The 16,848-nt window shown below is 42.4% G+C and overlaps 3 protein-coding genes across 5 annotated transcripts; 1 reads left to right on the top strand and 2 right to left on the bottom strand.

The window, feature by feature from the left end:
* Nucleotides 1-126: 126 nt before the first annotated feature.
* bida (BH3 interacting domain death agonist) lies at nucleotides 127-4,023 on the bottom strand. The gene is made up of 4 exons (XM_027003928.2): nucleotides 3,726-4,023; nucleotides 3,107-3,417; nucleotides 1,832-1,965; nucleotides 127-972 (listed from the first exon to the last, which is right to left on the bottom strand). Exons 2-4 carry the CDS (start codon nucleotides 3,411-3,413, stop codon nucleotides 784-786), a joined length of 630 nt encoding a protein of 209 aa, XP_026859729.2. The 5' UTR covers nucleotides 3,414-3,417; nucleotides 3,726-4,023; the 3' UTR covers nucleotides 127-783.
* A 373-nt stretch (nucleotides 4,024-4,396) lies between these two features.
* Nucleotides 4,397-8,145, bottom strand: wee2 (WEE2 oocyte meiosis inhibiting kinase). The gene is made up of 11 exons (XM_027004004.2): nucleotides 7,885-8,145; nucleotides 7,575-7,777; nucleotides 7,418-7,472; nucleotides 7,072-7,241; nucleotides 6,657-6,778; nucleotides 6,396-6,542; nucleotides 6,202-6,306; nucleotides 6,008-6,093; nucleotides 5,246-5,416; nucleotides 4,946-5,094; nucleotides 4,397-4,770 (listed from the first exon to the last, which is right to left on the bottom strand). Exons 1-11 carry the CDS (start codon nucleotides 8,143-8,145, stop codon nucleotides 4,611-4,613), a joined length of 1,629 nt encoding a protein of 542 aa, XP_026859805.1. The 3' UTR covers nucleotides 4,397-4,610.
* An 886-nt stretch (nucleotides 8,146-9,031) lies between these two features.
* On the top strand, nucleotides 9,032-16,826 carry dennd11 (DENN domain containing 11). 3 transcript variants are annotated; one of them, XM_027003980.2, is made up of 10 exons: nucleotides 9,032-9,607; nucleotides 10,127-10,226; nucleotides 10,389-10,547; nucleotides 11,033-11,189; nucleotides 11,686-11,824; nucleotides 12,210-12,341; nucleotides 12,669-12,819; nucleotides 13,178-13,246; nucleotides 13,878-14,069; nucleotides 14,530-16,826. In XM_027003980.2, exons 1-10 carry the CDS (start codon nucleotides 9,232-9,234, stop codon nucleotides 14,555-14,557), a joined length of 1,503 nt encoding a protein of 500 aa, XP_026859781.2. In that variant the 5' UTR covers nucleotides 9,032-9,231; the 3' UTR covers nucleotides 14,558-16,826. The 3 variants fall into 3 exon arrangements, with proteins under 3 accessions (XP_026859781.2, XP_026859782.2, XP_035381200.1); XM_027003981.2 differs by having other exon boundaries at nucleotides 14,241-16,826; XM_035525307.1 differs by lacking the exon at nucleotides 14,530-16,826 and having other exon boundaries at nucleotides 13,878-14,073.
* The last annotated feature ends 22 nt before the right edge of the window (nucleotides 16,827-16,848 follow it).

Genomic DNA, 16,848 nt, shown 5'->3' with positions numbered 1-16,848 from the left:
CTCCATCTGATGGTTGAGACAAAATGAATGTGAAAATATGTAAAAGTCTTATTCTTCCTCTATGCCACTTAAACTAAGATTTTAAAATGAGAAATAATGGAATTAATCTAAAAGCAGTACTACAACTCAAGAGTCATCACTTTTATTTATAACACTATCTACTAAATCAGTGCAGCACAGAAAACACAGAACAAAAACAACTTAAACAAGGAATGTCCATTTCATTACAAAGATTCTTTCACATAAAGTATTTGTTAGGAAAAGAAAGTAACAAAGGAAAAACAATTCCTTTACTGCTGGTCCACTCATTTCATGTGAATAGGACTGTTTTTATATAAACGTGTAATGAAATCACTTCCTGTTACACAAGTTTCTGTGGCTCTCAAAGGCACAGAATGAATCGCTGCTATGCAGATCTGGTCAGGTCACAAAAATTTGTAAACGCTGTTCTGTTTGGGAATATAACTCAGTCAGGAATAACTGTAAATGGCTTCCTTGTGAAGAACTAGCATGCCATCATTTCTAACCTCCAACATCTTAATATGCACCAAAGAATTCCATTATGGCACAGCTGGGACTGAAGCCTGAATACAAGTTGCAGGCTGTACCACTACACACAGGTGTTCCTTATTTTTCAAAACCTTGCATTATGGCTAACAGCAAACAAATGGCAAAACAGTAGTCTGTATACTTGTTTTAGAAAAGTAAAGATGTAACTACCTTTTAAAAATACAGATGATGGAGCAAGTTGAAAACAACTCACTTGAAAACAACTGTAATGGATCACCTGGGCCTGGCAAACGAGATATACTGCATCAAGACATTATAGAGATCCCACAGCAGGCGAGGGGCAAGCTCACATGCTGCTTTCACCAGGGAGAATGTGAGAGCCATCATTGCCTGCTCAGTCTGGACACAAGGCACTTCCTGCAGTAAGCTTTCTACACCCTGAGACAGGTGGTTCCACCAGCACTGAAAGTCACAAAACAATCAAATAAGTTAGATATTTAAGTTTCAAGTACAATGTTTACATACAATCGCCATACAGCAGACTATGAATGCTGTCAGTACAGAGATGCATATGCAAGTGGATAAGGTTTGTTTGCCAACACACTTAGTCTATAAATATCTTGACACTTCAAATTCTAAGTTGGTATGCTATAAAAAAAAGTTAAACACACATTATTAAATAAATGAAGGCAGAACAGTTTTTCAAAAAAATCTACTGCAAGAAATTTCTACCTCACCCTAAATATAGCCATTCAGGAAAAAAATGTTTGGCAATGACATCTTGCGTCTTTGATTTTCGCATTGAAGTGACCATGCTAACATAGTAAATGCCAAAATCATCACACTTGCTAGTCTGTGTTGTTAGGTAATTGCAAATAGATTGTAGTTTATGACAATATCTAACAATCTGGGGAGAAGGGCAAAATTACCCTGCATAAAAAAAGTAGTAGTAGCCAACTTGAAGCCTCCATTTTGTCCATAGTTTGACCATTTAAGTAACAGTATGCCATACAAAATTGTTGGACGTTGTTAGTAACAGTGTTACTGCTAGGTTGAGCGTGGTCTATTACCCACAATTATCTACAGTCCTGTGGACTGATGTACATGGTAGCCTATAATATCTAACTATACAATGTTTTCACAAAATAAAGGTTTTCAATAAAGTAGTTGAAAAGTGTATAGTGCTAATTCCTGAAGATATTGTAATCTGACACACTTTACAATGCTGTCACCATTTCTGAAAATATTGTAGGCCATGTGGGCCAGAACATTAACACATTTCTTGACTTTCTGTGTGGGAAGCCATTAATGTATAACTCACATTCCGGGGAGAGCTGCTGAGTTTCTTGGTCAGCCTCTCTGCAGCTTGAGAGATGATGGAGTGATTGATCTCATCTGCAATCCTAATGATCTCTGCAGCCACCTCCCTTACACCCTCATTTTCTTGAGCATTTACTACACACACACACACACACACACACACACACACACACACACACACACACACAATAGTACGTCATAAATGATTTAATTTTTACTTTATAAAATGTTACTATAAAGGAAAAAAGAATAGTAGTCTGCACTGCAAAATGTTATAAACACAGTCCAACTAATAGGCTGCAACTAAGAAAGGACATTGATAGTACTGTCCTATGAAGGGTCCATCAGTATTGCATCATGCAAAGCAGAACTAAGGTCATTCTGTTACAGTACAATTTTTTTTTTCCCAAAAGAATAGACATAACTTGTAATAATTAATAGTGACATCCAAGCAAATGATCAACATTTGTACTATGTATCCTACTTATTAAGAATGTCAACTATAGAATAAACATTGAATAAACTAATTGAATAATATTGCAAGAACTACATATTAAATAAACTATATGACTTATTGAATACAACATACAACTTAGGGTTTATTTGACCAAGAATTTGCACACAAAACAGACTGCATTCAAATGATTGTGAGCAATAAAAGACCATGAATCCTTCAATAACTTAGCAGGCTAGAAATGCAGCCCACCTAGAGTAAAGCCAGGAAACTTGCTACTTGCTGTTTATATTACTTCACAGTGTGATTATGATATTCCTTGCAACATATTTAAATACACTGGTAAACCTGTGGTTAAAAACTGGACAATCATTTTGATCAATACTATTTTACAGATTATGTAAATGCTGTGATACTTCAAACACCCACAGAATATCATCAGACAACTTATTTCCATATTGCCATGTGTTGTATACCAGCACTGCAAATGTTAACACTGTGACAATATAAAACTACCCAAAAGCTGTACCTAATAGGCTGCCAGGTGTAAACTGTAATCTGCCACTGCTCATACCACTAGTGTGCTGCTAAACACATTTGACTAACTAGCACGATCCTGTTATGTCAGTGGTCTGGGTTTGATCAAAGGGCAGGTGTTAGTTGGATGATTCAAACTGCAAATGCATTCTGAAATACCATTAATAAAACAGCATAAACTGTTATATGCATGCATCGATATGTACACACCAAAACATAGTTACCGCCGCCTCACACCGTAAACAGCCTTGTTTTGATACCGACCGAGTTATCACTGCAACGTACCCGGCAATTCAAGCTGAACTTGAGGGAAAAGTTCCCGCTGAAGGCTCCTCAGGGACCTCTGGGAAGAGTGTCCATCCGTTTCCAAGCCGCCATCACATTCGATGTTGGAGTCAATCAGACGGTTGTCGTCGTATCCTACTTCTAGAACTAACTGGAACTGTAATTTGTGGTCCAGTTCATCCAACTCCATTTGGAGCTCGACGTTGTGACAGGGCCGTTGGTGAAGGAACGTCAAGAAAATTAGCGACAGAGAATTTCGCGAAAAACTATCCAAGTTATCGTTGACGTCCATCTCACAGCCGTTCATCACTCTGTAATGAAATAAAATTAGAACAAAATTAACTAAATATGTTACAGTTAAATTACTATCGTTTAAAAATTAGTTCGCTAATCTAACTTGGTTGACTAGCGTTATGTTAACGTGCAAGTTAACTGCCAAGTCACTCAGTTAGCTAGCTCGCGACAACCAAGTAGCTAGGCAGACTAATAATCAACAAAGCTAAACAAGCCAGCTATTATAAAACGATTTTAAAACGTTAAAATTATATATATATATATATATAATATAATTATATATATATCTAAACTAAATAAATATATATATAAACTAAATATATACATTTCACCGTCGATCCGTTGTGTGGGAATGAAGATGAATTTTCAAGGCTGGAAGTAAAATTTAGCTAGCCTTAGTTATCCTAGCTTCCCACTTGTTTAGATAGCTAGCGTTAGCCGAGCTAACAAATTCCATGGGTCTGTCCCAACAGAAAGAAAAAGAAATCTGCACTCCTGTCCGCTCGCCTCATAAACGACGTAGTATTCAGTTAGCTAGCAAGCCTGTCTTTGTGTCTGTAAAAAGCTGCCGTTTAGCTAGATACTAATAAGACTATAACAAGCCAGTATTTAACCGGGGGGCGGGGGTGGGAAACGGTCATGACGGGACGGAATTGAAGCGAACAAAGAGGCGGAGACTCCGGCGACGCGAGCTCTAGGTAGCAATATCACAAGATATTTAAAACTACTTTTGCGAGAGACACCAGGCTCTTGGAGATGCATATAGAATAAAGTTTCTCCCGACACCATCACCCTTCCATTAACTGATTTTTTTTTGCCCTTCTCCAAAGCAAAGTCCATATTAATGTGTCAAAATGGTACGTAGTTAATGGGCTCAGAACTGGAAATCCCCCAACGTTAAATTCCTCCACTCACTAACCGCACCAGTAATGGATGATAACAGGCAGTGTGCATCAACAATGATAGGCAACGTGTCAACCACCTTCAGTAGAACATTTAAAATCTTTATTTACATGAATAAAAGCCATTCAAGTTAAAAGAAACTGAGATGAGTTACAAGCTGGAGAAAGCCAGATTCAAACACTTATTGCTGAAGAACAATCAAAACCTTAAAAAAAAAAAAAAAAAACCACCCAAAACCTTGATCTTCAGACTTGGTCCTTGGTCCAGTTGGTCCATGAGCTACCATTCTACCCGAATTAATGAAAGGTCAGTGTCCAAGGCCACCAAAGCTCATGGAGCGAGCTTTATTTCGTCCCACTAGCCTCCGATCTGGTCTAGGAAGGGAGTGCACGTGGGAGCTAGCCTGTCCCGCAGAGAGAGGGGACTGCCGAGGCGAGGTAGCTGCTAATCGAGCCTCCTTGAGTTCCCTGGCAGTAAAAGATTCAACAAAATTAATCCAGGATGATACATTTTGGAACATTTTACATGTAGTCATTAATCACAGTAGTGCTCTCTGATGGTAATCACACAAATACTCCAGCCTCTTAAAAAAAAAACAAAAAAAAACCTCAATTTTAGGACCGTCATAACCGGGACCCTCACCTCTCCAGCACTGCCGTCCTAAACTTCTCCACATTGAGCTCCTTGCGCAACTGTGCGGCCAGCTTTCCAGACCTTTCTCTACACAGCACTGGGTGCTTGCACAATGCAGACGCAGATGGCCTCGCAGCGGGATCAGGGTCTAACATCATCTGCCCAATATAAGCATAGACTCCATTACGGTGTATATTTCGTGAGACATTGTTATCAGGCTTTGTTGTAGCCAGAACATAATACTGAGCATCTATTAGAATAATGACAGTATAGTGTCCTTAGACTACAAATGCAGTCACAGGATAGCACCTGTATAAGGTTGCTTAAGGGAGCCGTCAGTTCCTGTGGCAGGCTGGGCAACTCCGCCTGTCTGAGGCGGTGCCATTCATCCCCATTCTGAGGTAGTGGTGCAGCTCCTGCTGCCAACAGCACAGTCAGGCCCAGGGCAAAGATATCTGCCTTGGGTAGATGAGTGTAGTCCTACAACACAAGCAATAAAGATACAACACAGACTACTCAAACTACTCATATGTTAGAAATTCAGCACTGAAGACTCAGGAGATTGATAATCTGAAGATTAGTCCAATGTTTACTTGCACCTGAGGAGAAAGAGGAGAAAAACAAAAACAACAACAAAAAAACCTCTTAGCCAGAAAAAGGGTGCTACTCCAACATCAGTTCAACACCACCAGAGTGTGATCAAATGAAAATACACCGGCAGATAAGAGAATAGAGGGGAACAGCTAGGGAGAGGGGTGGATTAGGCCTTAAGAGGCCTCAGCTCAGAACACAACCCCCTGACCTTGATGGCTGCTTTCAGAAAGGCACAAGGTACAGAAATTAGTCCCAGGGACATTCAGAAAAATTATAGAAGTATAAACATAAAACAAACAAACAAAACCACAAAATGGAACAAATATAAATGGACCATATGAATTCCTTTACAAGTTAATCACTGCCTATACTAAATATCTTTGCATTTTGTTAGAACAAATCACAAGATGAGTGCTCATAATGGACAAAGATTGTTACAACCGATTTGAAAGGCACCTAGATGATAATCAGTTGTACCTCTCGCAGAACTTCACAGGCCAGGAAGCGGCTGTCACCCTCTTCTACCTGCGGACTGGAAGTGGATGTGACGTGACCTAGGTCACCTATAACAAGAAAGGCATGCTCTCGACCTGGTTACTGAGACTAAGCAGTTTGTAACAATGCATGATTACACAGTCACTATAAGCACCTTTATAAATGTAATGAATTACCAATTTTAAAAACTACCCCTGATGAAGGGTATCCATCATCTTCCTCTTCGCTGTCTCCAGCTTCATCAGTGCTGGCACTGGGCCGATGGCAGATGAATATGTTGCCTGGACAGGAAAGAGCACACATGTCCAAATCCTACTCTGCAAAAAAGGTTACACAACAGGGAATTGTCGTTAAGTGATAAGAAACCCACTGGGTTTGATGTCCAGATGCACCAGGCCTGAGGTGTGGATGTATTTTAGCCCCATTGACACCTGAAGCAGCAGATCCCGCAGCTCTGGCTCCCGAAAGAACTCCCCTTGCTCTTTCTTCTCAGTGATGACATCAAGAAGGCTTCCACCTGCAAAACAAAGCTTCATAAAATACTGCACATAGATGAAGTCTAGTACTTGATGGAATAGCATTCTTCTCTATGCTATGGGGAGGAAACAATTCCAGACAATCATCATCATACCATCACAGTACTCATTTTGAATGATCATGTGGTCATCTTCAGCCCAAGCTGAGTAGTACTGTACAACATGTGGGTGATGTCCAAGCACTGCATGGGCATACACCTCTTTTAAGGCCAGCTGTCTACAGACAAAACAGAAAGGCATACAGACATCCTTGCACTGACAATCATCTATTTAACACCAGTGGACTTGGACAGTGCAACTTATTACACTACTTCAGACAGAATAAACTGAAAGACAGAGAACCTGAAAGATCTCTGCTAGCATTACTCATCTCCTTATGTGGTAATAAATTCCATTACCATTTATTATCGATTCAGTGTATTCACACATGCAACCTTACATGAGTGTTAGCTTTGGGGGAAAGAAAAACCCATTTTGCAGCATTATGGGGACCTGGCAGCTGCGACTCACTCGTTGGCGGAACCTGCGAGTGGCCTGCGTAAGCGCTTGATGGCATACATGCAGCCGTCCAACCTCTTCACACAAGAGTACACGGCGCCAAACTCGCCCACGCCAATCCGGCCCAGTTCCAGGAACTCACTCTCATAGCGCGACAGCATGAGGGCCGGCACTGCTGGCCTCTGAGTGCAGACAGATGGAAGACCGGGTGAAGGAACGGGGGAGAGACCTGATAATGCGATTTCGCTGTAGATGGCTAGGCTTTTTAGACCAACAGTAAAGGAGATAGCCCTGGGATAGGGTAGGGTGAAGGTGGTATTTCATGGTTCCCGAACAGTGCACCATGCTTTTAACATACCTTTGATGGGAGGAAGTAACTTTCGTCTTCAGATGAGGTTTGACTCTCTTTATACCTGCACAGACAAATGCGGATTTTATTATACAATGATATTGGCAGCAACCAGAAGCAGTCTGACTAGAAACGTCCCCCAACAGAGACGAGAAGGCTGCAGTACCTGTACCCATCATCCTCATTATTGCACTCACTCCTGTGACTTTTCCTCTTGTAGTGTTTGCTGCTCCTCCGGGCCGTGTCAGGAGTGAAAGGGTTAATGTTGACAGCAGGAGCAGGGTCACAGGCAGTGAGCAGGCCTGGGACACTCTGGGTGAGACGTGGCCTACTGCTCGAGTAAGGCAGGGCTGACTTCGACAGCAGACTCTGAGGGGAAAACAGCAGCAACTGTGCACAATTTGGTCCTGTGACCTGCTCATCTTTTATTTCCAAACAACTGGCTTGAAGACACACACCACGTCCTGCCTCGCTACCTTAGGTGTGCTGGGGGAGTCACAGAGCCTGAGCTTCCTCCAAGCAGCATACGGTATGGGTGAGGTCGGTGCGGACGTGGACGCCGTGACGCTCCAGGTGCGGTGGCGCTGCACTCGCGGAGTTTGGCAAACCAAGGAGGGGCTTTGCTGCAGGACAGTTCTGGGTGCCCAGTCTTCCATGCTACTGTCACTGCTATCCTCCTCCCCACAGCTCAAGAAGCTCAGACGCTGCTGCATAGCTTTCTCATTTGCTCCAGCCATCACCAGCCACTAGGCAAGAGGGCACTGGTCACCATTTTTAATGTTCAGCAAGTTTGATTTTAGAGAGGGCCTCTCAGGTAAACTTGGATTACTAAACTTCATTAAGATAAAACTGAGTTGCCGTGTTTTGTACTTGGTTGCATTTTACTACACATTTAATTAGCAAATCACTTTTTATTTATTTAATCACTGAAGGAATTCCTTGAGTACGCAACTGTTCTGTCAGCAAGAAGAGGGGTATCTCTAACCAGAAGTCCACTAAATGTTTTTAAAAAATGTTTTTTGACTGTGAAAACTTTGAATGTGAATGTTTGGTACTGAACCTTAAAATAAGGTTATCATATCTGAATCGGAGAGCCATGGCCGTAAACGCCTGCGGTGTGAAGCTTCGAAGACTCACCGATTCTCTGATCCTGGACCTGCTTCCAGGCAACTTACCGTAAGAAGCGTGTCCTACAACGCTTCTATTTCGCGCGTTAGACTGTGATTTCGCTAACACGTTTCCAGCCAGCCACCCTTTAAACCCACACTTGTGAATGGGTTCATTTCAGAAATGGACTGTGGATGTGTGTGGTGACAGCCAGGTATTTAATTGTTTAATCGTAAACCACACCCATCCAGCAAAAAGTTTGCATTTCTCGAAAGTTGTTACGTTTGTCTTTAAATCCGGTCTAAGAAATATTTTTACATAAAATGTTTGAGATTTTTGCTGGCTTGTGAAGCATGGCTTCATCAATTTTTTTTTAACTTTAGTAAAAGACCATTTTTATTTAAAATATTATTACGGGTAATGTTTACTTTGGCATAATAACGCTCCCGACCCGCGCACACTGCGCAACGTTAAGGTGAGTGCGAGGAGCGAGCACAATATAACACGTGAGCGGAAGTACGCGACATCATCAAAACAGTGTGCATCTCCTAAGCGCGTGTGGTTCTCTCTCTTACTCGACGCGCATCAAACGTTTGCAGACATGTTTCATTTCCGAGAAAGAACGAGCTATATTTTGCTTCGCGCGAAATAATCACGACGGTTAGTAGCGACGAGACGACTTTATATTTTCCTCCCCTGACAGCGCAGGAGGCGCGATGGTGGAGCAGTCCGATCGTGCTCCGCTGCTCGACTGGGAGGAGGTCCCCCCTGCCGAGCTGGCCACCGCGGGTCCGTCTCCTGTAAGGGAGGAGGACCCGTCAGCAGGCGATCCATCGCACCGCCGCCCGCCGAGCGGGGATAGCGCGGGTGTCGGCTGGGGCTCAGCCTTAGGAGGAGGTGCAGCCGGCGTAACAGCTGTTAGAAGCACCGCTCCTCCCGAGCGGGTTGGGCCAGAAGGGGACGCTTCGGCGACTGATGAGGAAGGGGACTGCGCTTTTCTCGGACTGTCGGTGAAAGATCGCAGAATCACCGAATGGGAGGAAAAGGACCAAATTGTTGCTGTGTTCGTAGTCACCTTTGACACGAGATCGGGTGAGCAACAGTGGCGCCGTTGGTAGGCTATAGGTACACACATGGGCGGATGCATCAGTTATGATGTGAGACTTAAAAAGCTCATTGGCTTCAGGGCTTATATTTCAGGGCTAACATTTGTTCTGTATTTTTTTCCTCAAACTTTGTTAATTGTACAGTATGAGCTGCTGGTGGCTACAGGGTATATTATTTTCGAGCGTTTATTTCGAGTTTGCTTCGGTTAAACACCCCGAAGAATTTGGGAATCTATCTGGGAGATGCTGCCATTTTTATCATGTCAAAAAGAAGTGAATTCAGTGAGAGTTTCGTTAGTCACTCTGGTGACCAATACACACTCTCTAACTTCCTGTTTGTTAATAGGCCCCTGTTTATGACATACTTTGAGAAAGATACACTTGGTATTGAGGTAATATGGCTTCTCCTTGTGCCTTATGCAAGTAGCATAAAAAAGAGTGAATGCATCTTTGGACCTGCGGTTTTACAGTTTGTAACAGGCTCTCGTAATGGTGTCATCAACAGGAAACATGGTGGAATGGTGTTTACCTGAGGATGTAAACCTGGATGGGGTGGAGTTCAAGTCTATGGCCAGCGGGTCTCACCGCATCGCAAACGATTTCATGTAGGAATCTGATCTGAGATATGAAACTTATATATTATACTTTGTGTACGCACACACACACACACACACCTTACACGCTTTGATGTATATATAGAGTCTAGTTAGTTTTCTACCTTCCAAAGCTATGACAATAAACTGCTTTATTTTTTACTGTATTTTTAGATATTTCCGGAAAGGCAGTTACTTTGGGCTGGCATGCTTTGCCAACATGCCAGTGGACAGTGAGCTAGAGAGAGGGGCGCGAATGAAGTCTGTAGGCATTCTGTCTCCCTCTTACACCCTGCTCTACCGGTACATGCACTTTCTAGAGAACCAGGTCAGGTAAGTGCCTGGGAACATTCATGATTTCCTTTACACAAAGGTTACCAGTCTTATGGGCTAGGGTAGGAATTTGGGCTGTATTTAGAGATCAGTATGAGATGAACAACTCAAAATCTGTTTTCCTGTTTATCTGAGCAAAGTCCTGCGTTTAGCCTGTTGTGTGTATCATCTCTTAAGTCGCACTGTGCCCTGCCACTCGTTATGCCTTTTTTCGTGACTTCTCTGTTTATAAATTCACAATATTTTAATGAATTAAGCATAAGCTCTGAGATACAGGTGATGTCACAGGATTTGTTGACTCATTTAACTACATGGCTTATTGTAATCACTGAATAATGTTCCATCTGTGTAGTGCGCAGAAGCCATATGAAGCCACATCACTGTTCTTTTAGCCATTTTTCTAAAGGATAAGCTTGTTAAACAATAGGCTTGCTGTAGGAACACGGAATGTTCGATCTGATTACTCTGTTCGTATTTGACTCCAGGCACCAGCTGCAGTGTCCAGGGCAATACTCTCCACTAGAGGCATTTTATGAAGACAAGAAGGCTGTTCTTCCACCTGGAGGGAATGGCCTGGTCACAGCCTGCCCTACCAGCACCCTGGGGTCCATGGTGAACCGCTGCATGCATCCAGAGATGAAAGTGAGAGAACGTGGAAGTCTCTTACCTAATATTATATTTCCACCAAATCGGCCGTTAGTCTGACCTTTTTATGAAAACTTTTATTGTAGGTTGTGCTGCAATTTACTGATTGCAGTTTTTGCAAGAGATTTTATTGTGGACTGCTTTTATAAGTGTAGAAAGAAATGGCTATTCATTGCAGACAAAGAGCGTTTCTTCACTTTTACCAGGCTCTAAACTTGATTCTTCTATTGTGAAATCAGGAAGTTAGTTGTTGTTGTTATTGTTATTGTTTCTTCATGGCTTGGTAACATACCTTTTCTGTGTTTCTATGGTCTATTGCAGTAGAGTTTAGTGGATGAACTGCAGGCCATAGATCATTTACCTTATGCCTTTCCCTCAGGTGAACAAAAACCTGTGTTTAATGCTAAAGGAATCTGTGTCCCTGGTTCCTTTTTGCCAGTGAGCTCGAATTTCACATTACTCATGATGGTCATCTCTGTCCACTTCCTATCAGATCACACATCCAGCTGGCTGTATGTCCCAGTTCATTCGGTTCTTCGGAGAGCAAATCATGGTGTTGTGGAAATTCGCCTTGTTAAGGAAGCGCATCCTCATCTTCTCCCCACCACCTGTTGGCGTGGTGTGTTACCGGGGTGAGACATGAGAGCTCAGTCACACACCCGTCCTGCCTGCAAATAAAATGAATATGCTAATAGATGCTATGATAAAATATTTATTTCTACGCAAATTTTCAATTTACGGGCAGCCGAATGTTTGTTAATGCATGTAAGTCACGTATTGCTGGTTCAAAACCCAAGTTGCCGCTGTTGGGCCCCTGAGGAAGACCCTTAACCTTCAATTGCTCAATTGCAAATTTGTACTCGGTCATAATTGTAAGTCGCTTTGGATAAGAGCGTCATGTAAATGTAAATTCATTTTAACGGTTTCAATAGGACTTGCTGCGTGATTTCTTTAGTGTGTTTTGGTTTCTTTTTGCAGCATGTGATTTGCCTTGTTCCTGTTTCTCATTATTCCCAGTATACTGCTGCTGTTGTCTTGCTAATGTATCCATTCCTGGGATGGGAATCTCCGTGCCAGAATTCCGCCCCTTCTTCTACATCAATGTTGCTGACATCACAGCTCTGGAGACGGAACTATCCTATGTAGCTTGTGAGTGGCTCTGGTTGGTCCAGCATAACAAAGATGGGGGCAGGAAGGTAACGCAGGAATATTAAAGTTATGTACATCATGTCCATGGTCATCTTCAGAGTCGGACACTATGGAGAAACCCAGGTATCCAGCTCTGACTTGCCTTCCTTTTCCCAGTGATAGTCTTCATAGGCTTCCTCACACAGAAGTCCTTTGTAGATCAGGGAAATTGCACAGCCATCATTTTTTGTATATGACTCCAACATTCATGTTCTAGCTCTTTTGAATGGTTTTGAAACAATCCTTTCGATAATTTATTTTTAATCTCATATGTGTGTGTTTGCCTAGGCACCACAGAGAAGATCTTTGAGGAGAAGAAGGAGCTGTATGATGTCTACATTGATAACCAGAATGTAAAGACGCATAGAGAGAGCCTGCAGCCTCTGCTCCGAATCAACAGTGCTGACCGGGAGAAATATCGCAAACTCAGCGAACAGAGGTACTGCACAGATCAAGACCTGGAAGCTATTAAGCTTATAATGTACTTTCAGTACATCATGTATTTGGTCATTGCAGTCTGCATGGTGTAGCACAGGCAATCTGATTAGACCGAAGGCTCTTGTTTGTGATGTATTTTCATCTTCAACAGAAGTCCACAAAGACTTCACAATAAATACACTTAATGTGTCTCCCTGATATCTGATAATATGATAATGAGGGCAGTATTCTTGCAGTTATCATATCTAGGTGTACTACAGATCTATAATCATGTGTGGCTGCATTGTCAGCTGACTGCATTAAAAAAAACCAACAACTTAATCTTACAATCATGCAATGGCCACAACCTTACTTTGCAGGCAACTGTTGCTGTATTCTCAGGAGGTTGATGAAGATTGCACCTCCAATGAGGAAGACCTCTTCATTGTGTGAGTGACGTTTGGACATTTCTTGCTGTGATCTAAGCTGTGCTAGAAAATATCTTCATTCGAAGGTTTCCACTTATGCTTATCGGTTAGGTTATATCAGGAAACAAAAATATCTGGAAGCACTGTTCTGAGACTCTGGGGTGGGCAGCACCTTGGTTAAGCAGATCCTAAGCTCTTCTTTTTTCTTCCTGTGTTTATTGGTATAAGATGTCATGGAGGAGTCTTTTCCATTTCCCCTGTAGGACTGAGGATAAAGAAAATGACAGATTTTTAAAGTATTAAACTACTGAATAATGACTGAACCTTGGCTAAAGGTGGTGTGGTCTTAAATATCATTCAGGATTCTCTGAAAGTGATGCATCCTTTTCTTTTTTGATTGTTTCTGAACACAGTCTTTTCTGATTTGCTTGCTCCAGCACTTACATCAGCATGTTTTATCTCATCTCCCCCTCGTAGCGGTGGGAACAGCTCGGCACACTCCTGTCCAAGACACGCGCACAAACGCACACAGGGCAATTAGCAATTTCCTGCTATGCTAACTGAAACCTACTGGCTTTTATTTTTAGATGCATTATTGATTCTAATTCTAAAGCAGACAGTGTGTAAGGAATCCAACCTCACCCCCATGCAGGTTCTTTATGGAGCAGAACAACCGCATTTTCCAGACCCTGTCGGAGGTAGCAGGGAGTGCTGATCCCACACTGACCGCTGACCATATGCGGGCCATGGGATTGGATCCACAGGGTGACCGTGGTTTCCTGGTGGATCTGCTGGAGGTCTATGGCATTGATGTCATGCTGGTTATCGACAATCCCTGCTGCCCGTAAGGCCAGAGAGGCTTCTGCTCTCTCCTCCGCTCCCCCCCCCCCCCTCTCTCTCTAATCACTGTTGCTCTCTCTGGAGCCCGTAGCCTAACTTGGCTGGAACATATTGCCTGACTCTACTCTCCTCTCTGTTTATCTTTTTCTCTTCTGGCCCGGCCCGGGTGCCTCAGGAGCCAGTACTGAGCCCTGGCCGCACCGCTGGAACCCCCTGACACTGCCAACGCTCCAGGGCGCTGACCCTCTGCAGGCTTTGCTGTACTCTGATGCCTTTACACCCTCTCTGATGTCTGTTGTCTACTTGTGTGTGTCTGTGCGTGTATTCTCCATATCCTTCCCTAGGTTTTTTCCACTGCTACGCCTACTCTCACATCCTCAAAAATAATGACAAAACACCTCTCTGTGTCTCTTTGTTCCTGCCTGTCATTGTGTGGAGCTCAAATTGTGACTCTGTTCTTCTAGCCAGCAGTGTTTTGGGGAACAGATGTAAAGTCCCCTGCTGAATTTCCAGTGTGTGTCACCTGGGCCACACAGAATAAAAGTAAAGCAGTCCAGCAGTGGAGCCTCTTTCATCCTTGTGCACTCCTGGTTTCCTGTCTGGTGGCACGAGGTAAATGGCAAGGCAGCATCTGCCACACAGCAACAACAATTCTCACAGTTGAATTGTGGAATAATCTGTTTGAACACCCAATTAGACTCATTGTATTGGGGGAGATATTTCATATTCTTCTGTGGTATTTATTTAGCTTACTCATGAGTCTCATTGTAAGTGGGACACCAGGTTTTGTCACATGCATACGTTTGGTGTGGTGATTGATATGTTGTTGTTGTTGTTGTTGTTGTTGTTGTTGTTTTCCTCACAAAAACCAAGTCTCCATATGGTTGACTTGGCTTCTCTTTCAGCATTGATGGTTTTTGGCTTTTGTCAGACATTATATCTGGACCTAATGTACAGACTTCACATTGTGAGGAAAAAGGATACATTTGAGCACAGAAATGTATGGCTACACAATATATCAGAGTCCTAATCAAACATTTAAAAAGTCATCAGCTGAATGTTCCAAAAGGTCTCCACAACGACAATGACTTTGGCTGTACTCTTGCTCACTTTTTGTTGTTCATACTGAAAATGACATGGAAGACTGACATATCTACTACTGTAGGTTCCATTACACATTTCAAGCAGCTCTTTGAATGTGGTGTGTACTGCTGAACCCTTGAACTCTCTAGAGCTGGGTTGCCCAGATTAGCCTCAAAAGACATGGGGCTAAATCTTGCAGGTGACATTAGTTTTGACAATGGCGTGAGTTGGAACTGTCATGAGCCACCTCACTGGGATTATCTGATTCATTTTTGATTCTTGATTCATCTCTCTGATTCTGTTCAGGCTCACCAGGTGTATCTGCTCTAGAATCCTCATTTGGTCCCTTATAATATGACGTATCATAAATTAATATATCATCATCATTTGTCTATTGCTTGAACACTAATGACACAGAGGGCAGGTATAAGTATTTGTGCTGTATAGGGCTTTTTTCTGTTGTCACTATTGGTATCGATTGTAAGTTATTGTACATTTTTGCTGCGCCATGCAGACCTAGTGCACATCAACATGGATGCGTATGGTAATGCTTTCAAGTTGTTTTCATTTAAATCTCGGGATGGGGGCAGCAGGTGAATTAATGTGATTCTATCAATGAGTCCTCAGTAAATGCTGAATTACTCTTTAAAGGCTTTCATTGTCTGTATTGTATGGGTAAGCTTGGGTTCTGTGTTTTGAAATACGTTTGCGATGGGCAGTGCTATATTCTGGCACTTTTCAGCAGAGCTAGATTACATTTGAGTGGCTGGGTCAGTGGATACTGGGGGGGGGGGGTTGCATTTTTATTTGGACAGCACCTGCTTATCAATTAAATTGGGATGACCCTGTATTGTAATCCATGAAGGACAAGCCAACCCCGTGATCGTTAATAGTGATGGCATGGCTACAAGGGTGCAAATGTAGCCCTTGACTAACAGAGTTGCCATTGTGTGGCTCTGGCCTTGGTTGACGTGTTAGCACTTAACCCAGATTCCAACAGTCCCCACCCCTCTGGGTGAGCTCTCTACTGGGCTACACAGTTCCTCTGATGTGTGGAATTTTGCAGAAGACCCTACAGACATAAATATTCATTAAGGACACTGGCTTCTCTAAGAATCTAAGAATCACAAAAATGTTGTAGGTTTTGTGTTAATGAGTGCAGGCACTTATTTGACTTGAGATGGAAAGGAGAGGGTTTTATCTGATCTTTCCTTTTTTTTTTGTTTTGGTTTTTTTAAAAAGCTAAATTAAGATTTCAATTAACATGCAATTGCTGTGAAAATTTGTCAATAGATGTTCTGAGGCTGAAATGTGAATTTATCTCTGTCATGTTCTTAGCAAGTGTATCCCTCTTGCTTTATTGCTTTAACTTAAACGAGTAGTATTCTGGTTTCATCCACATCAAGGAATGTATAGCAAGAAATCATCTAACATATTTGCGTAGGTGGAATCCTCACATGTATGGATGCTAAAACTGTTTTTGTTTTTGACTAAGCATTAAAATGGGTCAGTGATTGTGACACACACAGAGGAGGAATGTGGAGTTCTACTCAGCTCACATCGGCACTAGTTGAAGAGTTCCCTCTGTCGCACCACAGACTGCAACAGCATGTGTCTTGGTCTAAAGCCACTGGATCTTATTTACTGCCATTTTGAAATAAACGGTTCTCGTTACTGATGTTTCTCTTTACTGGTTTATA

Source organism: Electrophorus electricus, chromosome 4 (genome assembly GCF_013358815.1).
Source record: "Electrophorus electricus isolate fEleEle1 chromosome 4, fEleEle1.pri, whole genome shotgun sequence".
Classification (NCBI taxonomy): Eukaryota; Metazoa; Chordata; class Actinopteri; order Gymnotiformes; family Gymnotidae; genus Electrophorus; species Electrophorus electricus.
This window is presented reverse-complemented; position numbering and strand designations above follow the sequence as displayed.